Source organism: Netta rufina (assembly GCF_964035555.1).
Source record: "Netta rufina genome assembly, chromosome: 6".
NCBI lineage: Eukaryota > Metazoa > Chordata > Aves > Anseriformes > Anatidae > Netta > Netta rufina.
This window is the reverse complement of record NC_140129.1, coordinates 2,455,639-2,473,580: the sequence shown is the minus strand read 5'-3', so window position 1 is coordinate 2,473,580 and position 17,942 is coordinate 2,455,639. Positions and strand designations below refer to the sequence as shown.

At 40.9% G+C, this 17,942-nt stretch overlaps 1 protein-coding gene across 4 annotated transcripts in view; it reads right to left on the bottom strand.

The window, feature by feature from the left end:
- ANKRD44 (ankyrin repeat domain 44) overlaps positions 1-17,942 on the bottom strand; it is a gene marked incomplete at its 3' end in the record, with an annotated part of 76,704 nt that overhangs the window by 56,545 nt on the left and 2,217 nt on the right. For all 4 annotated transcript variants that reach the window (XM_084289145.1, XM_084289143.1, XM_084289144.1 and 1 more), the window contains exons 2-5: positions 12,623-12,701; positions 4,764-4,834; positions 1,574-1,774; positions 278-365 (exon numbers count right to left, since the gene is read on the bottom strand). In XM_084289145.1, coding sequence (XP_084145271.1) covers positions 278-365; positions 1,574-1,774; positions 4,764-4,834; positions 12,623-12,701 — 439 coding nt within the window. The remainder of the gene's footprint in view (positions 1-277; positions 366-1,573; positions 1,775-4,763; positions 4,835-12,622; positions 12,702-17,942) is intronic.

The window sequence follows — 17,942 nt, the reverse complement described above, 5'->3', positions numbered from 1 at the left end:
ATTATAGCTCCAGACCTGGTCAAGAAATGCATGCAACCCACATTCCCCTTCGTCAGATGGGTCAAAGTTCACTTTACTGAATTAGTTTTCCAGTCATTAAAAGAACAAAAACCACAACTAAGTGAGCACTGTGTATTTAAATCAGTCAACCCACTCTCTGAACAGGGTGAATACATCTCCCACCTTCCACAGACAGGTCTGTGTCTTGTCCATTGTAAAACACGCTGACAGTTTGTCAACAGGAAATTAGAACAAGAAACAACAACCTGAGCCTTACCCATATACGCTGCCCAGTGAAGAGCTCTTCTGTCCTTTTTATCGAAAGCATTGATGTTTGCCCCCTTGGCTAACAGCAAGTTCACCATCTAGTAGAAATGAGAGCAAGTAAACAAACCCTGTGGATCAGACACTCAATAGCTTATAACAAAGCATTCTAGTGATAAAGTTGGGATCATAAAATCAAGCTGTTTTGTATGAGATACTGAAATTCTAGGCAGTATGGCTAAGAAGTGAAAAGCTTTTTTCCCTATTATCAATCATCCAATGTTTAGAAATAAAAAAAATCAGGTTAAAAAAAAAAAAAAAAGAAAACCGAATGTCATTCAACTAGTTTCTTCTCCAGCAAAACATTCTGAAATCATAAATTACAGAGCTGCATACTTGCTTTTCTCTTGTACAGTGCTTTTCCATCAGTACAGAGATCATCTAATAACAGCATAATTTCGATTATAATTTCTGATATACTCTACTCAAAATATCAGGAACTTGATATTATGACTGTTAGATTCAAGCATTACTATCTTTTTCCATTAATAGTTGGAAAAAGGCCAAAGCAGTAGTTTAAAGGCCAAACACTACCATTATTTTACAGGAACTACTTTTCCCTTTCCTTCTTTTAATTACAGTGTCAACTGATCAACTTTTGTTGACGGATTTCTACTGTTCCAGTTGAAGACATTTTATTCTAGATGAACTTCAGGTGCAGAAAGAATCCTTCCACACAGATTTAAAGACTATCAAAACCATTTATGAAGAGTCATTATTTACAAAACTATGTGTTTTTTGTATAGAAACTGTAATAATAAATAGAAGGAGGGTTTACTTGCATAAGGTAAGGAGAAGCAGCACGGATGATCTCAAAAAAAAAAAAAAAAAGCACATTTTCTAGAAGACTAATTAGAAAATCAGACTGGATCCACACAGCTGAACTTTTCTTCAGTATGAAATGAATCTAGCAGTTTTTCCTTCTTTCCATTCTTCTCTTATTTTCTCAAGCAGTTAAGCACAAAATAGCCCAGGACACACTTGAATTGCCAGGGCTGGTGGCACAGCCAGCTCCTCAAGTTTGCATGCACAGTTCACTTGCATGCCAGCTCTGCAGACATGCTTTCCTGCCACTCTTACTTCTGTAGATAGGTAACTTGGCACACAGTTTGGGAAGCAGCTGAATGACAGCAATCACAGGTGTCAGGGATATGAGACTCAGTCCAGACCCAGCCGTAGTGGACAAACATTTGAAAGAGGAAAAAATGAATAAGTAATCAAAGATCAATTTTGCTATTAACCAACTCACCTCAATGTGGCCATTCAGAGCTGCATGGTGCAATGCTGTCCGCCCACCTCGGTCGGAGACGTTGACGCTGCTCAGCATGGGAATGATGACTTCTGCGCACTTCACTGCCTTGTTTGCAGCAGCCACGTGCAACGGGGTCTGCCAGTTCTTGTCCCGAGCATTGACATCGGCTGAGTGCTTAATCAGTACTTGCACTGCTTCCTGCAACGGGAGCACTTAAGAGCTATAAACAAGCAGTTTGAATAAATACAGAGCACATATTCTTGACAGCTCAGGGCTGTTATGTATGCATTTTACTTACGCATCCCAGGCATGGCCAGGAGGAGGGAAAGAGAACAACATTCACCTAAACGACCTCTCAGGTTACTGAAACGGTACGGCTCATTCAAATGTCAGACTGTGCATCACCTTTGCTGTCATGCAGAGCAGTGTGCTTGCAATCAAAATTCCCAAATTAGATTTTATGATATACAAAGCTGCCTATGCAGACAGCCCAACCTGTTTGGTTGATTAACCTTCAATACCTCAGTTGTCCTAACTGTGCTATACCTTAAGAAACGAATGGACTTATCTGAGCACCCTCTTACACATGTCATTTACAAAATGAAGAACATGTCATTTTGGACAATGAAATCACAGCAAATTGCTCTATGTTTTATTTATAAACAGGAAAAATTAAAAAATATATATATATGTCTAAAAACAAAATTTTAGCTTTGCAAAAACATGAGAATCACAGGCAAGGGTTGACACTGGTGTGTGTCCCCAGTTGCCATTAGCATTCCTTCCCTCCCCAAGGGCTGAGCACAGGCCAAGGGTCTTCACTGCAACATCCATTCTGTCAGCCTGAGACCAAACAACATCTTTTAAGGTTAATTTTGTTGGTTAAAAGTGAATATTTCCCAGTGAGAAAACATATTCTTCTCTCTTGAGGGCCTGTCTCACTTGAGAATTTACCATCAGCTCTTTTCTGCTCCCACTCATGGAACTTCCATTAAGCAAGCCAGATTTAAAAAGTCTCTCTCTAAACTACATTGCTTCTTCTCTTCTTTTTTTTTCCCCCCACAAACCAACAAAATACAAAGGAACCTCAGGGACACAATAGCATTCAAGTAGCCTCGCCTGCTAATTACAGCTCACAGCTGGGCAGTGGCAGAGCTGTAGCCCTACATACTACCTTATTCTTTTTCCATAAACTGAAAAGTTTTCTGGTAAGTCCAGCCAACATTTTATTAATAAATAACAAATACATCATGTGTACATTTAAAAAGCACTTTTGTATCTAGAAAGGCTGCAGAGAGTGCCTGCAGTCTGTATCAACAATACATCCCATTACTAGGAGTTTTAGTTTTTTGTTCTCAATTGTTCTCAATCAATTTCTACGTTTTCTACAGCCACTCCACGAACTGTCACCTAACAGATTTGTTCAGTTAGCTCAGTTTGCATCTCTTCAAACACCAAGAAAGATATATTGTTCATGTCACAACAGGATTTTCTTTTTTTAAGCTGCAGGCCCACTATTTTCAAAGTCATTTAAATATAATTCACTGGGGATATATCCAGCTGTGAAATGAAGTCATCAGGAAAAATCATGCAATTTGACTATTAATGAAGGAAGGAAAAAGTTAAGGGAGAATTTTTAAAACTAACCAATAAGGACTGAAAATCAAAGCTAATAATAGTTACATATTTATTTTTTTTTTTTTTTTAAGTGTGTATGCATTTTTGCTTACATCTGCAGATCTGCTGCTCTATCAGACTAACAAAGAGAGTATTAAAATCTTTATGGGGAAATTTAAATTTTATTGGTTTTGAGAGCATGAGCTAGACCTTTTTCTTAGCATCATTTCTATACGTGCATCCAGTCCGCAGCTCTAGCATAAGCCTCTGTTTTCAGTCTTTACAGCTAACCCATGTTATCGGAGTGAAATCTCTTAACTCTTTCACACCACACACCTTTCCCTGCTGCCTCACTGGGGTACCAGAACTGCCAGCACAAGAGAAGAGCTTCTCATCTTAAACCTGGCTGTCAGCAGCCAAAGAGTAAAAGACAAACCCATAAGAAGACGTGCATTTTCAGTTTGAACTGTGATTAAAAATAAAAATCATGTACTCTGACATATCCAAAAAAAGGAACCAAATACTGCAATTCCCGAATCAGAAAGAGTGTAGTTGTTTTTTAAGGCTGAAGTCTGACCTTTGTTTTCCAACATGGCTTTTTGTATTTTGTCTCATTACAGCATTCATATCCTATCAGATATTCCTTTCAGCGGGTTTCGGTAGCTGCCAGCAGCTGGGAAGCTCAGCCAGTAGCCAAACAATGCTTGAGTTGAGAAGCGAGCCCAGGATTCCTGCCTCCAGGCTTGGCAGGCACTGGGACTGTTACAGAGGTGATTCAAGTCCATCAGTCTCTGGAAAACAGCCACCCTCTGTCTCTCCTACATCCCCTCCCCTTGCCCCCAGCAGCCAAATCAGCCTGCAGTTGGGCTTGCTGTTAACGAGGTATTAAGAGGACAGAAGTATAGAGGAAGGTCCCAAGTGGACAGCCAAAATAGTGGTACAGTTGAAAACACAGTCATGCCTGAGCTGCATTCCAGTTAGTTACTGTTGCTGCTTCTTGAAATAGCAATGGAGAAAGCACAACGTGATGCCAGAAGATTTCTAGCTGTCAAGTACAAAAATATGGGCATACCTCCTTTATGCATGAATCGAGTGAATTAACAGAAAAGCTAACGGATGCCTTGAAATGCAATTAACCAAAATGAACTGTGCAGTAATACATGTAGGATCACACACACACACATCCACTCCCCTCCTGGCACATACATGTACACAGCATGAACACATCCGTATGGGTTTATTCCTCCTTATTTTACCACTTGATGATGATGACCCTGAAGACCACAGTGACTCTACTCCACTTCAGCCAGGGTCACTCAGTCCAGCTGATGGTTGCTCAGGACAACTTGCTACAGTAACGTAAAGCATCCCACAGGGGGAAAATCAAAGGCTCAAAAGCAACTATAATTAACTGGTAAAAGCTGGACTCTGCCTGCAATGCTGAAGGCCCTCCACACAACAAATGTTCTCCCCGTTTGTCACTGTGCTGCCTACTGTGGCTTTCAATGATTTGCTTTTTTCCCAAAACGAGAGTTTATGTGCAAAAGCAGAGTACTCAAATCTTACTCACTTCACTCCGTGAAGCAACTGCTCGGTGGAGAGGAGTCAGCCACATGTTGTCCTTGGCATTAACGCGAGCGCCTGCAAGTAAACAAGCAGAGGTTACATCCATGCCTTGGGTGCGACACAAAGAGCATTGCCCAACTGGTTTCCTAGTAACAGCAGCCGAAGCGGATTTAGGGCTCTCCTCGTGGCTCTGCTGACTCTTCTGGCACTTCGTTACCCTTAGAAATGCAGTTCCATCTCCTGGGCGGACAGGCACAGGCGCACAATTCAGAAAGAAGGGAACTTATCGAATCTCAGTATTAGCAGGAGCAGCCTTGTCCAGCAGAAGCAGGATTTGTAGTAGGGACTTATGTATGTACGCATGTACTTGTGCGCCTATGGGTGTGTATTTATAGGATTAACAGATACAGGATGTCTGTTAAAATGCTGCTTCCCTGTTGAGCAGATCTTGATGTGACCAAGAAAACACGATGGGGAAGCGTGCCGGCTGCAGGGGAAACAAGTGCCTCCCTCCCCACCTCTGCACCTGCAGGTGCTCCTCAGCAGGCACCAGAAGGGAGATGAAGGGCACTCCCCATTTGCCTCATCCACTGTTCAGTGCTAATGGGCACTCTGGCAAAAGACAGCTGCGCAAGAGGATGGTTTCAGGGTAGCTTGCCAGAATAATGCATAAAGGAAGAACATTTAACAACTACTGCAGTGTTGGGTGACTACAAAAAAGAAATGGACCCTGTACATTTCTGTAATGAGACAGATTTGTTTGAAAGAAATATTAAACTATCCACTGAAGTGATACCCCAAAACAGGACATCTAGTGGAAGGAGCTGGAGAAACTCTTGAATTTTAAAAGGGCTTAACCTGAAAACATTGTACCTCTTAGGCCTACAGCCAGCAGTGCTAGTTTGAGAAGCCTGGCACATGAAGAAAAAATTTAAAGAAGCACAAACATTATGGACGTAGCCTGGACATGCCTTTGAACTTTATGAACAAAGGGATTCTTAAGCTCCATTGTGCACCACAACTTAAGTGCATATAAAATCTTTTAATTAATAAATCACACTCTGGATCAGAAGCTCTTTCTGAAAGCTGTTTCTCAGGAATATTAAGGTACTTGCCTCTGAATCACCGTGGTTATTGGGAATTGTGCTAGATAATCAGAGAAGAAACAAGTTCTTTCAGATTACCACAAGCTGGGATATAATTTTTTGGCTCCAAGAAAAAGAAAGCCACTTTCATAGCTATTGCAACAATCAGAGGCAACACCTCACCTCAGAACTTTGTACCCAGTGGCATAATCTGCCCTCTAGAGAAGCACCCCGTAGTACAGACGGCAATAGTTTCAATGTGTTTTCTACTGAATCTATATATAAAGCAAGGAAGTTGCTACCTCCTTTTACCTACTTGAGAAGGCCATTATGATTGAAATATGTTGGTACTCACTCGGAGGCTAAGCTACGCCTCCAGATTTGCATAAGGCAACCGCCCCCTCCACCCAGGATGACTCCAAGGTACCTTATGTTACACTGATGTGATCCTATAGGGATTTTAGGGATACAAAATGCCTGGATGAATTCCTAATGATTGCCACTAAATGCCTCTTTTTTACATTTACAAATTTATTTTGCATTTGTCTTGCCTTTTTTTTTTTTTTTAATCCTTGTTTTCTTAACTAAGTTTTCTTTAGTTTTCTTCTGGCTTATTTCCGGACATTCACCAAATCCCACAAGCACGTGGTAGGAAATCAGAAAGGCTTATGCACAGAGTAGCAAAGTGTGACCAAAGTCACGTCATTCCTCAGTATTCACCAACTCCAGGAGCATCAGAGAATACAAAGATGATTAGAAAACCTAGGGAAGTGTCTCCTTCAGAAGTTATTCATGCCTTTCACTGATCCACTCACCCTTCAAGAAGCTGAAGAAGGTAGCTGCCAAGAACAGAGCTAAGGAAAACAACAAAAGCAAAACACTACCAGTATAAATAAAATAATCCACAGCGTGTTATCAGCCTTTTCTTCTTCAGCAGTTTTCTGTATTTCCTTACCTCTTTGTGGTTTGGGGCTCTTTATATGACAAAGTAAAATTGCTCTTACATACCTAATTCAACGTGACAGCTGAATAAAGTTGTGATTTATGTTTTTAAAGAGCTGCACAATTCAGCTGCTGCCTATTACAGAAGCCACTGTTCCCTGTGTACTAAGGCACACATTTTCTGAAGAGATGCTTCAAAATATTTCCCTCTTTACTGCCTATTTGCTTCACCAACATTCAGCTTTTAGTTTTCCAGCGGCATCTTGCAGGCAACAGCTGAAGGATGATCAAAGAGCTTCACCAGCACCAAGGCACACCTTCGGGGCCTGAAAATACCTGCCATTTTAAAGGAGAGAACAGGAGGCACCCACCAGGGAGCAATGCTCACGTTTTCAAAGGTGTCCTCTACACTTCACAGACTTGAATGCCCTGCAACACCCTGGGGGACAGCTCTTTGAAAGCCCTGAGCAACACAGAAACCCAATTCTGAAAACTCAGGGCTTGGATTGTTAACGTACCTAAAGTCACCTGTGTCCAAGAATCAAAACCTTAAATTTTCAAGTCTATCCCGTAACACTTCCTCAGTGTCACCCAGAAATTCTTTACCCTGGATCATGCACTTTAACATGTTTCAATGCACTCCTACAGCAGCCTAAAATGTTAGGATAATTAATACCCTTTTATACACGTGAGAGGCCTACAGCTGGTAACACTGAAACCAATGAGTATGGTGGCCTTCACAGTAGCAGTCCTCCTTGGGAAGACAAGCTCCTTTAAAGTTTTCCCTTAACACCTTCCAAGTAGCCACAGACCTCACAAAATCCCCACTTAAAACATTGCCCAGATAAGAAACTTTTCCCAGCCCTAGCCCCAGACCTCTGCCCGTAGGGCCTGGGCCTGACAGGAAGGCCTGGCTGCTGGAGTCGTTCTGTGAAGCTGAAGTAGATGTGCTAACGCACAACATCACAGATAAAATCAACAGAGAGGAAACTTTCTGTAATCCACTCTTCTTTAATATGGCTGTGCTGTAATCTTCGAGATCTTTCACTCTCAAATTTTTCTGCCAAAAGAGGAAATAAATCTAAAATTGCCCCTGTTCTTTTGAGATCAGAAATAAACAACCTGATGTTGGCTTTCAGGAAGGAAGTTAACATCTCTTTATCCTTGCTGTTATAATTCTCCATACAGCACATTTGCCAAACCCACAGGTCTCCAATAAATCTAGATTCTGCAGTCTAAGTCTTTGAAATTTGGAAGGATCAACAGATGAAGGAGACAGTTCCCTATCCTATTAGAAACATCAATAATGTGCGCCTTTCCAGCCCCTGCTATGAAACACAGCAACAGGCATGTGAAAATAAAAGGAATGACCCACCACCACATGCAGAGAGATACACAATATAAGCCAAAAATCAACACACACACACACAAATATATGTAACAGAGTAGATGAAATTGGGACTCAAAACAGTAGAGCTAGATGTCAGCAAGTGAACCTAAAAGCCGGGGAACACCTATGTGACAGAAACAGGAGGTTTGACAAGATCTCCTCAGAGCTAAGTCGAAGTCACTTGGAATCTGCCATTCCAACTCTCTCACTCTTTAGCCTGCCATAAAAGAAAAAGCCCTGAATGCAAGTTCAAATCAGGCAGTGCCTTCCCCCTGCTGCCTATGTACTAAGGATGGCCCAGAACCTGCCACGTGTGTGACAGTCTCGCTTCCAAATCTGCATGCCAGGGCTTACCAGGAACCTTTCCAAAGCATGCTGGGGTTTGTCCTTCTCCTCATCTACCATGCAATTTATAGGAGATGGCTGTCAACATTGCATGCACATCCCTAGTGCATAAACATCTTGCCAAGAAGCTCAGAGCCTCTTGACAAAGTGAGGCATGATAACATTGCCCAGATCACAAGTTCGTGTGGGAGGGGGGGAACAAGTGGTAGGGAACTGAGCTCAAACATTATGCCCTCAGCACCAGCTCAAAGCCCAAGAGGGGGAGAGGTACAGGCACGCATGATAATGGAGCTTGGATTTATCCGAACAGTTCTGACACATCCGTGAATGTGTCATCATAAGGAGCTTCATGTACGTGAGGCAGTTACTCTGCTCCTTCTCCTTCTTGACAGGGAGGAAGTGAAAGATCTCAAAGCTCCATGTAGCCAGCTTTCATATAGCCTAGAAAAACCTCACAGCACATGTCTCCAGTTTGAACCACATGGCTATGGATCAGACCTTTGAGCTGATGTAAACCCACCTAACCCTGACATTTAATGGGCTGGGATGATTTATACTAGTTGAGGGACCTGGCACTGCGTCTCCTGTATCAATTCCAAACAGATTCCATTTCAGTGGCTAGAAAGCCATTTCTGGTATGAGTCCAAACACCTGGGTAGAAGCTTTATTCATTAGACACCACATTTATTTGCGCTGCCACTGGTTCATGGGCCACAAATCTTAGATGTGCATGTTTCATTTAATTTCTCTCCTGAGCCCTATACAAAATGCAATGGGTTGCTAGCTCTCTCAGCTTCTACTCAGGCTGCGAATATTATTGTTTGAGCCTTACAGCGAGCATTTTTGTGCTTCCCCTCCATGAAAACACCTTCTTATTTTTTGTCCAACAACAAAGCTTTTCTTCTTATGTAACTTAATTTTATGAACAGATTAATCTTTTATGAAACACTGTTTTCCAAATGAAGAGGTGAAACAAAGGGAAGATGCTGCTGTTCTCTTTGGAGCCTAGTTCACTGCCAGATTCCAGTAACAACAAGGTATTTATAATAATTCACAAACCTGCTCCTCCAAACCTTCTCTTGGATGCAAGTACTGCTGTGTACCACGAGTAATGATAGTTCAGATATTACAGGACAATCAGTAGGTAGAACATACAACACAAGATTAATTTTGACTCATGCTGAGTTAGTTGGGAATGACCCCCACACAGTTCCTTCAGACTAAACTCCAGCGCTGCCCCACTGACACAAAATAGAATTATTAAAAGCCCACATTATGAGTTTTTCTCCATTCACTTAATCATAAAAAGGCAAGATATATCACCTACATTTGTGTTGTGACCAGAGAAACCCTACAGCCTGTGTATAACATTTTGGCAGAGAGGTGCTGGAACAAAGTGGCTAAAAGAACATGATGAAGTCCCTTTTCCTCATTAGGAACACAATGGAAAACAAGATGCAGAATGTACCCTGCCTTCATCAGGATGTTGTGTAATGCTATTGGGATTCAAAGGAGAAATGGGCAGAACTGCTTCGCTTTTCTCTTTAGGTGGCTATTATTGCCTGTGCTGCTACTTGAGAAACTTGAAAAAAAGGCAGGCAGCAATGGAATACCAGTATGTTACAAACAACATACACTGCAAGAACACACACGCAGATTAAGTTTATTAACTCTTATCTCCGAGTGAATAAAAATCTGTTTGCATCGAACACGTTGAAAAAACATCCAAGCACAACCCATCAGCAGAAGAATGTTCATCTAAATCATTTTGCTGCCATCAGGGTTAGAGCGGAAGGATCTGATGCACGATGTCAAACTATACTCATTAAACAATTAGAACACTTGAAACAGTCCAAAAAACGTTCAGAGAAAACACACAGGTATAGTAAACCGAATTCTCCTTTTTTTTTTTTTTGCCTTCTCCTTTTGAAGTTAGGCTGGTAATCCAGAAGAACATATTTGTACTGTCTGCATGCACCCATTAGAATATCTGTTCCTCCATCATTCTCTTTTAAGCACCATTGCATTTTTCACCAAGGAGACAAGAAGGTCTATACAAAAGAAAAGCAATACAGGCAGAGAGAGGAGGTGAGGTGAGCAGCAAAGCTGAAGACCAGGAAGCAGCAGAACCTGCAGATGGAGTGGGACTGCGGGCACAAGGCACTGCCACGTATACAGCTGCATTGTCTATGATGTTACTGCCGAAAAAAAGTTTGGTCTTTTCAGTCTTAGGCCCTTGGACATACACACAGCTAGTGTTAATCTACTATATGTACCATGAGCACTTTAGAGAAAAGACTGAATCAGTAGTGCAACCCATGCTAGACACCAGAGCACCTAGGAAAGTCAAAGGCTTTGAATACCTCAACCACGGGAAAAGCTTCAGTTGGCATTTTTACCCTGCTGGACAACAGAAAATGTAGGGTACAAATCTGCAGAAAGCTTGTTTTCTTCAAGTTCATGGATAACAGAACTATTTGTTCTGGGCTACAAACCTCATTTTACAAGCTATATCAACTAACCTTCAGAAATCCCTTCCACCCAGAATTACTCTCGGATTCAAGGAAATTAGGTGGTATCTAAAAATCACAGGATTGGTATTTCTTAAATAACTTTCTAAAAAGAATATGCAAGTCATTTGAAGAGGCAGTCTAATAATTTGTAAAACCACAAATTACAGCATCACACAGCAAGAATCATACAGTAAGGTTGCTTGCAAGGAGTTAGACGTGTACCATAAGGTTCTTTTCAATCCAACACCCTTAAACCAACATAAACTTTATCCTTACAGTTCCCCAGTTTAGGAAAACATTGCCTTTGAAATATGCAAGCAAGTTTACCATGAATTAAGGGTACTTCTTGAGAGAAATCAAGAGAAATCTCCTTTATATTTTGTTTTGACTTGTGTGTATGTGTGCATGCGCACGTGTCACTGACATTGTTTGGAAATATTTATGATTATTTTTCACGGTGCTCCTGGAAAGGTAGGTTAGCATTACATTCCTATAACAAGCTGGAAAAAAAAAAATCTAGAGCAAATTAAATTAGCAGTGTCAGCATGAGATTAAAATAGGGGTATTCTTGACTTTTAGTGCACTGTTAAGATTGTATTTCAGTCTTTATGCCACACACACACACACAAAATAAGAAAATAAATAAAAAAGAGGTATTTTGAGCACCTATAGCCAAACATCTATCAGACTCCACACACAGAGATATGAATAGATTACTTTTGTTCATGATTTGTCATTCCAAAACATTAGATGACAACATACAAGCCGAGTTTTTTGGCAATACCCTAACAAGGGGATGCTTTTTAAGGGAGGACCTAAGCAGTTAGAGATAACGTTTAATATACTTTGGTTTTGAGCAAAGCATCTTAAGAGAATATACAAATACAAAATATCCTGTGCATATATATATTATATATATACACAAATGTATACACACATACCTGTCTCTCCTAAGAACATATTGTTGCTTAGAGAAGCTTCTTTTTGACAAGTTTCTCTTTTCTTCAGGGACTACACACAAAATATTCATGCCTTTCATAAACCTACCCATTAGTATCAATCTGTTGGAAAAGATAACTGTTCTCTCACTGATTTCCAAGTTGTTGTGTAGATACATCCTGCTGCAAAGTTTCTGTTCTCCAAATCAACTTCCTGACTTTTAGAAGCATGTTTCTAATGTAAATACCACTTACTATTTATTCAAACTCATTCAGAACTTTCTACTATTATTCTATAATCATTTTTGCCTAACAAAAATTCTTGGCTTGTGCTCCAGGACTTGAGCCCACATTTCAAACACGTACTTCAGCAAGTTTCTGAATACACAAATATTATCAGTTTGAATGCTTTCAGAGTTTTTAAAAACTAATTGCTTTGTTTGTTAATTTCACTTAGTTGCTACACCTTTTACAGTTGTACCACCACATTTAAATACATTTTGTAAGTTTGTAAACAACTGCAACCATCTCTATGGCACTCAGCAATATGTACTACACAAAGCTCACTCCCACATGCTTTATTGGCTATTTCTTGTCGCATTAAAATTAGCTAATTTACCCAGTAACGACAGTAAGGGAGGCTAACTTACCCGACAAAATGAGAAGCTCAATGATGTCTGCATCCCCAAGGAACGATGCAACATGAAGAGGAGTTCGCTTCTCAGCATCCTGCAAAACCACAGATGGTCCAGTTAGAAAACATGGCTGATAATTGCAAGCATTAGTATTAAGCATTACTATTAATGAGTAATGCTTTTTTTTTTTTTTTCCCCAGTATTTCCATTTATCATTAGAAATACAGTCTCAACTAGCGAAAGAACAAAATTCAAGGTCTTGCTAACACACTTTCTCCCAATAATCCTCACCTTTCTTATCACTGGGTTCCACCACACCTTGCAAAGAAATATTTAGTCTGATATCCTTCCTACAGGTAGATAAAATCAAATCAAATCTAAATCAAATCTCTATCACATCACAGTGCTCCTCCTGCAAAGCCAGAACACATCTGTAGATGAGGAAAAACATAACCCTTGTGTCTCTTTTGGAAAGATTTGCCGCTAAAAATTGCAGTAACATATTTCAGAAAGGTTACTGCACACCTAGTCTGGTTGGTTAGAACAGCCCAAAATGGATTTGTACACATAGATCAACCTTTAAACACAAGTAAAGAAAAGATTAACAGCCAGGTCTGCATCCTTAAACCTCTAAGAACTATACCTTATCATGCATACAATTTCCGAAACACAGATATTTCTTATTTGATTTCTGTCATTTTCAGGCTTAGGGAGTCACATTTTCAAGATTGACTTTCCTAATTTCACATGATATAAATACAGTGTTTATTAAAAAAATAAAAAAAAAAATACTGATTTATTCAGATGACTCCAGAACATAGGGCTTTAAAAAAATAAAATAAAAATAAAAATAAAATAAACATGACAATATAGGAAACAAATCACAAGCATGGCTAATACCATGCATCACACTATAGCCATGTTTTTTAACCACCAATACATAAAGTTCTAAGAGACTTACCAATCAAACTTATTAAATTACAACCTACCATAATTTGATACTGTAAACCGGTAACAAATTCAACAACTGTGAGTGATACCAGCAGAAAAATCCTACTGGTATTTACGCTTTCTCCCTGAAACATCTCTCTGAGCCTGTCAAGTAAAATATCTCTTTTAACATGCCCAAGAGGTCATCAGCTGCAAGCTATTTTGGACCATCTTCAAAGTATGCTATAAATGTGAACAAATCAGTGTGGCAGAGTCATTTGTCATGTGAATGCTGAAAATTGTTTTCCATCAAGTGCAGGGCACAGAGCCATTGTTGTTTATTACTATGTTTGCTTCTTGTATTTGTATGTTTGGTGTCTTGTTTTGTTGTTTTGTTTTCAAATACACATGATGTACACAGTCCTCAAATTCTGCTGCAGTACATTTTGATCTTACATGTTAGGCATGCACATGACATGCTGCAGACCAATTACGTGGATGCCCTGGTTGTCACAGGTCAGGGAAAAGATCTCTCTCAGAACTTCACCTCCCCATGTGGCCGGTAAATTAAAACAATATGAAGCAACTCTCCCTTTTCTCTTTCACAATCAGAAGCAGTGGATGCTCTACAGGACCAAACTCCCAAAAGAGCTCCACATCCAATGAGTGACCTCCCAGAAACTGAAATAACAAATTGGATTTTCTTGTATGTCCACATTATGACAACAAGAACTACAGCCTCACCTTGACCAATCTGGCTGCGCACTGCTTGCCCGCTGACCTCTGCTGTGCTGCGATCCACCAAGGACTAGCTCTTAAGGACTGCGTGAGTACACACTGAGATAACTTTAATAAACTCTCATAAATACTGCTTCTTATCACCTATCCTAAGGCTATCCACTACACAAAACATGCTAAAACTAACCAAACACTTGTACAAGTATAGAATTGGTTTTATTTATTTTTAGCTTGTTCATTTTAACGCACAGATCTCTCATAGCACAGTGTAGCCTTTGTAATAGCTATTGTACCTGTCAGTGAAAAAATATACAGCAGCTTCTTGCAACCCAGCCAGGGTTTGCAACAGAGCTGAACAGCTTGAAGTTGAATGTTAGCAGCACAAAACCAACAATTTTCTATATCAAAAAAGCTAGGCTATGCAGTGCTTTATTGATAATAAGCAATATTTTATACTAAATTGTAAATCTAACAGATATTTGATAATCCAGAGAGGAAAGGATGTGAAACAGAAATGCTTTCATGTAGCATTGTAAACTTAGGGGGATACTAATGGGACTGAAAGACCTGCAAAAAAACAACAAAAGAACGAATGTTTCCACTACCAAAGCAGAATCTACCTGTAAATAATCTCAGCTTTCTCTTTTTAAAATCAATGCAAAATTACGTCAAAGAAAATGAGAATCAAGTCTTCAGAGAAAGAGAGGTTTTCATCATGCAACTGCATTTAAGCTTAATTTCTCCAAGTTTTAGGCATAAAGCTAAAATTTCTCCGATTATCGGAGCCAGGCACAAAGCAGAATTCATCCTCATGTGAACTATCAGAAGACAAAAAAAAAAAAAAAAAGAAACAATGCATGGTGTGGAAAAATGAGCAACAAACATGAGGGCCCCCCAGGCAGCGTTTTCTGGACTTTAGCAGGGAGAAGTGCCAACACGACGCCTGCAGCTGAGCCTTGAGCAACTCAGCAGAGGAAAACTCTTGAGTTCCTGTTTATGTTCTGCACAAGGCTGAAAGAAACACAGAGGAACCAGGGCACCTGCCTGCCCGTCAAACCACGCTCCTGGCATCCTCCTGAGAGCCACCAACCACTTCAGCACGGTCTAAAGAGCTCACCGGCGCTGCATCTGCTCCAGGTGCTACGGGATGCCCAACCACAGCTGCCATTCTGACGTGACAGCAGTAAAAGGAGCACCAGAAATAAGTAGCTAATACTGATGTAAAGACTGACGGTTACAAACAGAGAAGGGAATAAAAAGGAAGTTTGATGTTTCAGCGAGGGGTCTGCCGGTACCCCCCAAAGCTGACAATCCATCATAAGGCAAGGAAAGGGGTGAGGGGGAAAGAATAAAATGGTTACAAATAGCACTAAGACAAACAATCAGACCTGCTTCAAGTGCAGTTCTTAAGGAACAAAAGGTCCATAAGAGACAGCAGATAAGCTAAACAATAGCTAAAATAAATTATTCTAAGTTGAGATACATACTCTCTTCCCAAAACTGTATTAGGGGCTTCACTAGTTCACAGAGAAGATGATGCTGCATGATAACGTTAGCTGTACTTCTTTATTTTTTTAAACTACAAAGAAAGGAAATTAAGAATTTAACAAATAGGCAATCAAGGACAGAAGGCCTCAACAAGAAAAGCACTCAACACATGCTTCAACTGTTGAAGCAATCACAGTGACACTGATAAGGCTCAACATTAGGCAACCCCTTAAGTGCTTTATTGGATCAGAGCCCCAGCACACATGAAGATTAGCAGAACAGTGGCTCACATCAATCATACCAGCATACACAAAACATTTGGGCACATTAAGAAACAGGCCAAGTTTCTCCTCAGCACGGCCTGTATCTCAAAGCAGGTAATGGATCAAAATCCAGCAGAGTCTTCTTTGCAATTCTAATGTTATTTTGTAAAATACCACGAATTCTAGCTATGTTTTTTTAAAGAAGAGTATTTATTGTAAATAAAAATCATGCTGATTCTCTTGCATCACAAATGCCAATACAGATTCAGTATTCAATGTCCTTAAATTCCTGAAAGTTGTTCAAAATTTCCTGCTGTAGAAAACAAGAAAATTCTCCAGTGTTTCCCACTTAATTTAAGAGCTTGTACTGAACTGTCACACCGTGTCAACGCAGAGGCTTTCTGAAGTTCTGGAATACATTCACTCCTTCAGAAGGCTTTCTAACATGGCAGAAGCACTTCCAGAAGAAGATCACTTACTTCCAAAATAGCTTTATCTCCTGGGAGACTCCACAGTGCCAAAAAGAAAATCAGCATTCCTTGGACGTGAGCAGAGATGAGCATCTGGTTCCCAAGATGACTGAAATACCACATGGCTTTCTCCCTTTGTCCCAAGTCAAGCATGTCACTCCAAACCAACTGACAAGCTGTTTTCCACATCAGCTATCCAAAGCACGCGAGGCCTTTCAGGCTCAGAATCTGAAACGTGTGCACACTTGCACCCTCAAGCACTCTCACCATCCCAAAAAGCATGCTTAGCAAAATTGCAAAAGTAGGATGAGAAAAAGAAGTAATAAACTGCCGCCATCCAGACCTCTTCGTAAGGGCCTCTTTCTTGCCTTCCTTATCAGTAACAAAGCTCCCTCTAAATGCGTGCCCCTTGGGTAGGGCCCTGTAGCCTCTGCTGGTGCCCCCTGCAGCCCTGCTCTGCAGCTGGAAGCGGGCAGGCGATGCCAAGCACCTTTACACCTCGACATGGCTCCAGCCTGGCCCAGCACCAGTCACTTCAGCCCGCCTGCATCTGCTGGCTCTGCAGCTCTGATGAATGAAAACGAGCCAAATTCAGCTAATCCGTTACATCCTCCTAACCTATCTCGTTTTGACCCAAGCGGGTGAGGGAGCATTTGTCTGAGAAGCTCTTGACATGGACAAACAGCTTCTCCAGCTGGCAGGGCAGCAAGCATGGAGCAAGCCCAGGAGGCGGTACCAGCACCCATGCCCATGACCAGAAACAGAAGCAATTAAACAAAGGGAAAGTGGACGTGGCCTGCAACAGCCTCAGCGTGGGGGCAGGGAGGTATTATTTACTTTCCCAGAAATATGAATGCAACAGGAATCATTCTGGGGAAACCAAAATTGTGCATAAACTTTGTTTGTTAGGGTTTTATCCCAGAAGAAAAACAGGCTTAGGTGATAAAGAGGAAAAACAGTGAGAAAGAAGCGTCTGGTTTGGCTTGCAAACATCTCATCAGTTATGGGTAAAAACATGGGAAAGATTTTTTGCCTTTTTTGTTTGACTTTGTTTTTGAAGGGAAATTGATAGATTGAGATGAAAATTAACATCTTACAGAAAGGGAAAAGTTTAGTAGGAAATCAGAACTCTGCACATACAGGGTGCTGCACAGCTACAGGCACTATCAGTCTTACCAGTAGACACAGAATAATCCCTAGATGAACTCAAGGCTCTGCATCGTTCCCTCCTCCTCCTCCCACAGTGAAAAAAAAGCACCCCCCAAAATTCTCCCTGGTATTTCCCTGGAGCCAGGGGGTCACTGCCAGCCAAGCTTAAGGCTGCCCACGCGGTGCTCTGCACAAGTAGCATCACGCTCCCCCAGGCAGAGCAGGGAACCAGGAAGGTCCAAGCGACTGCTGCAGTGGCAGAATGAACTGGAAACAGCTTCTGAGCCAAACCGTTGT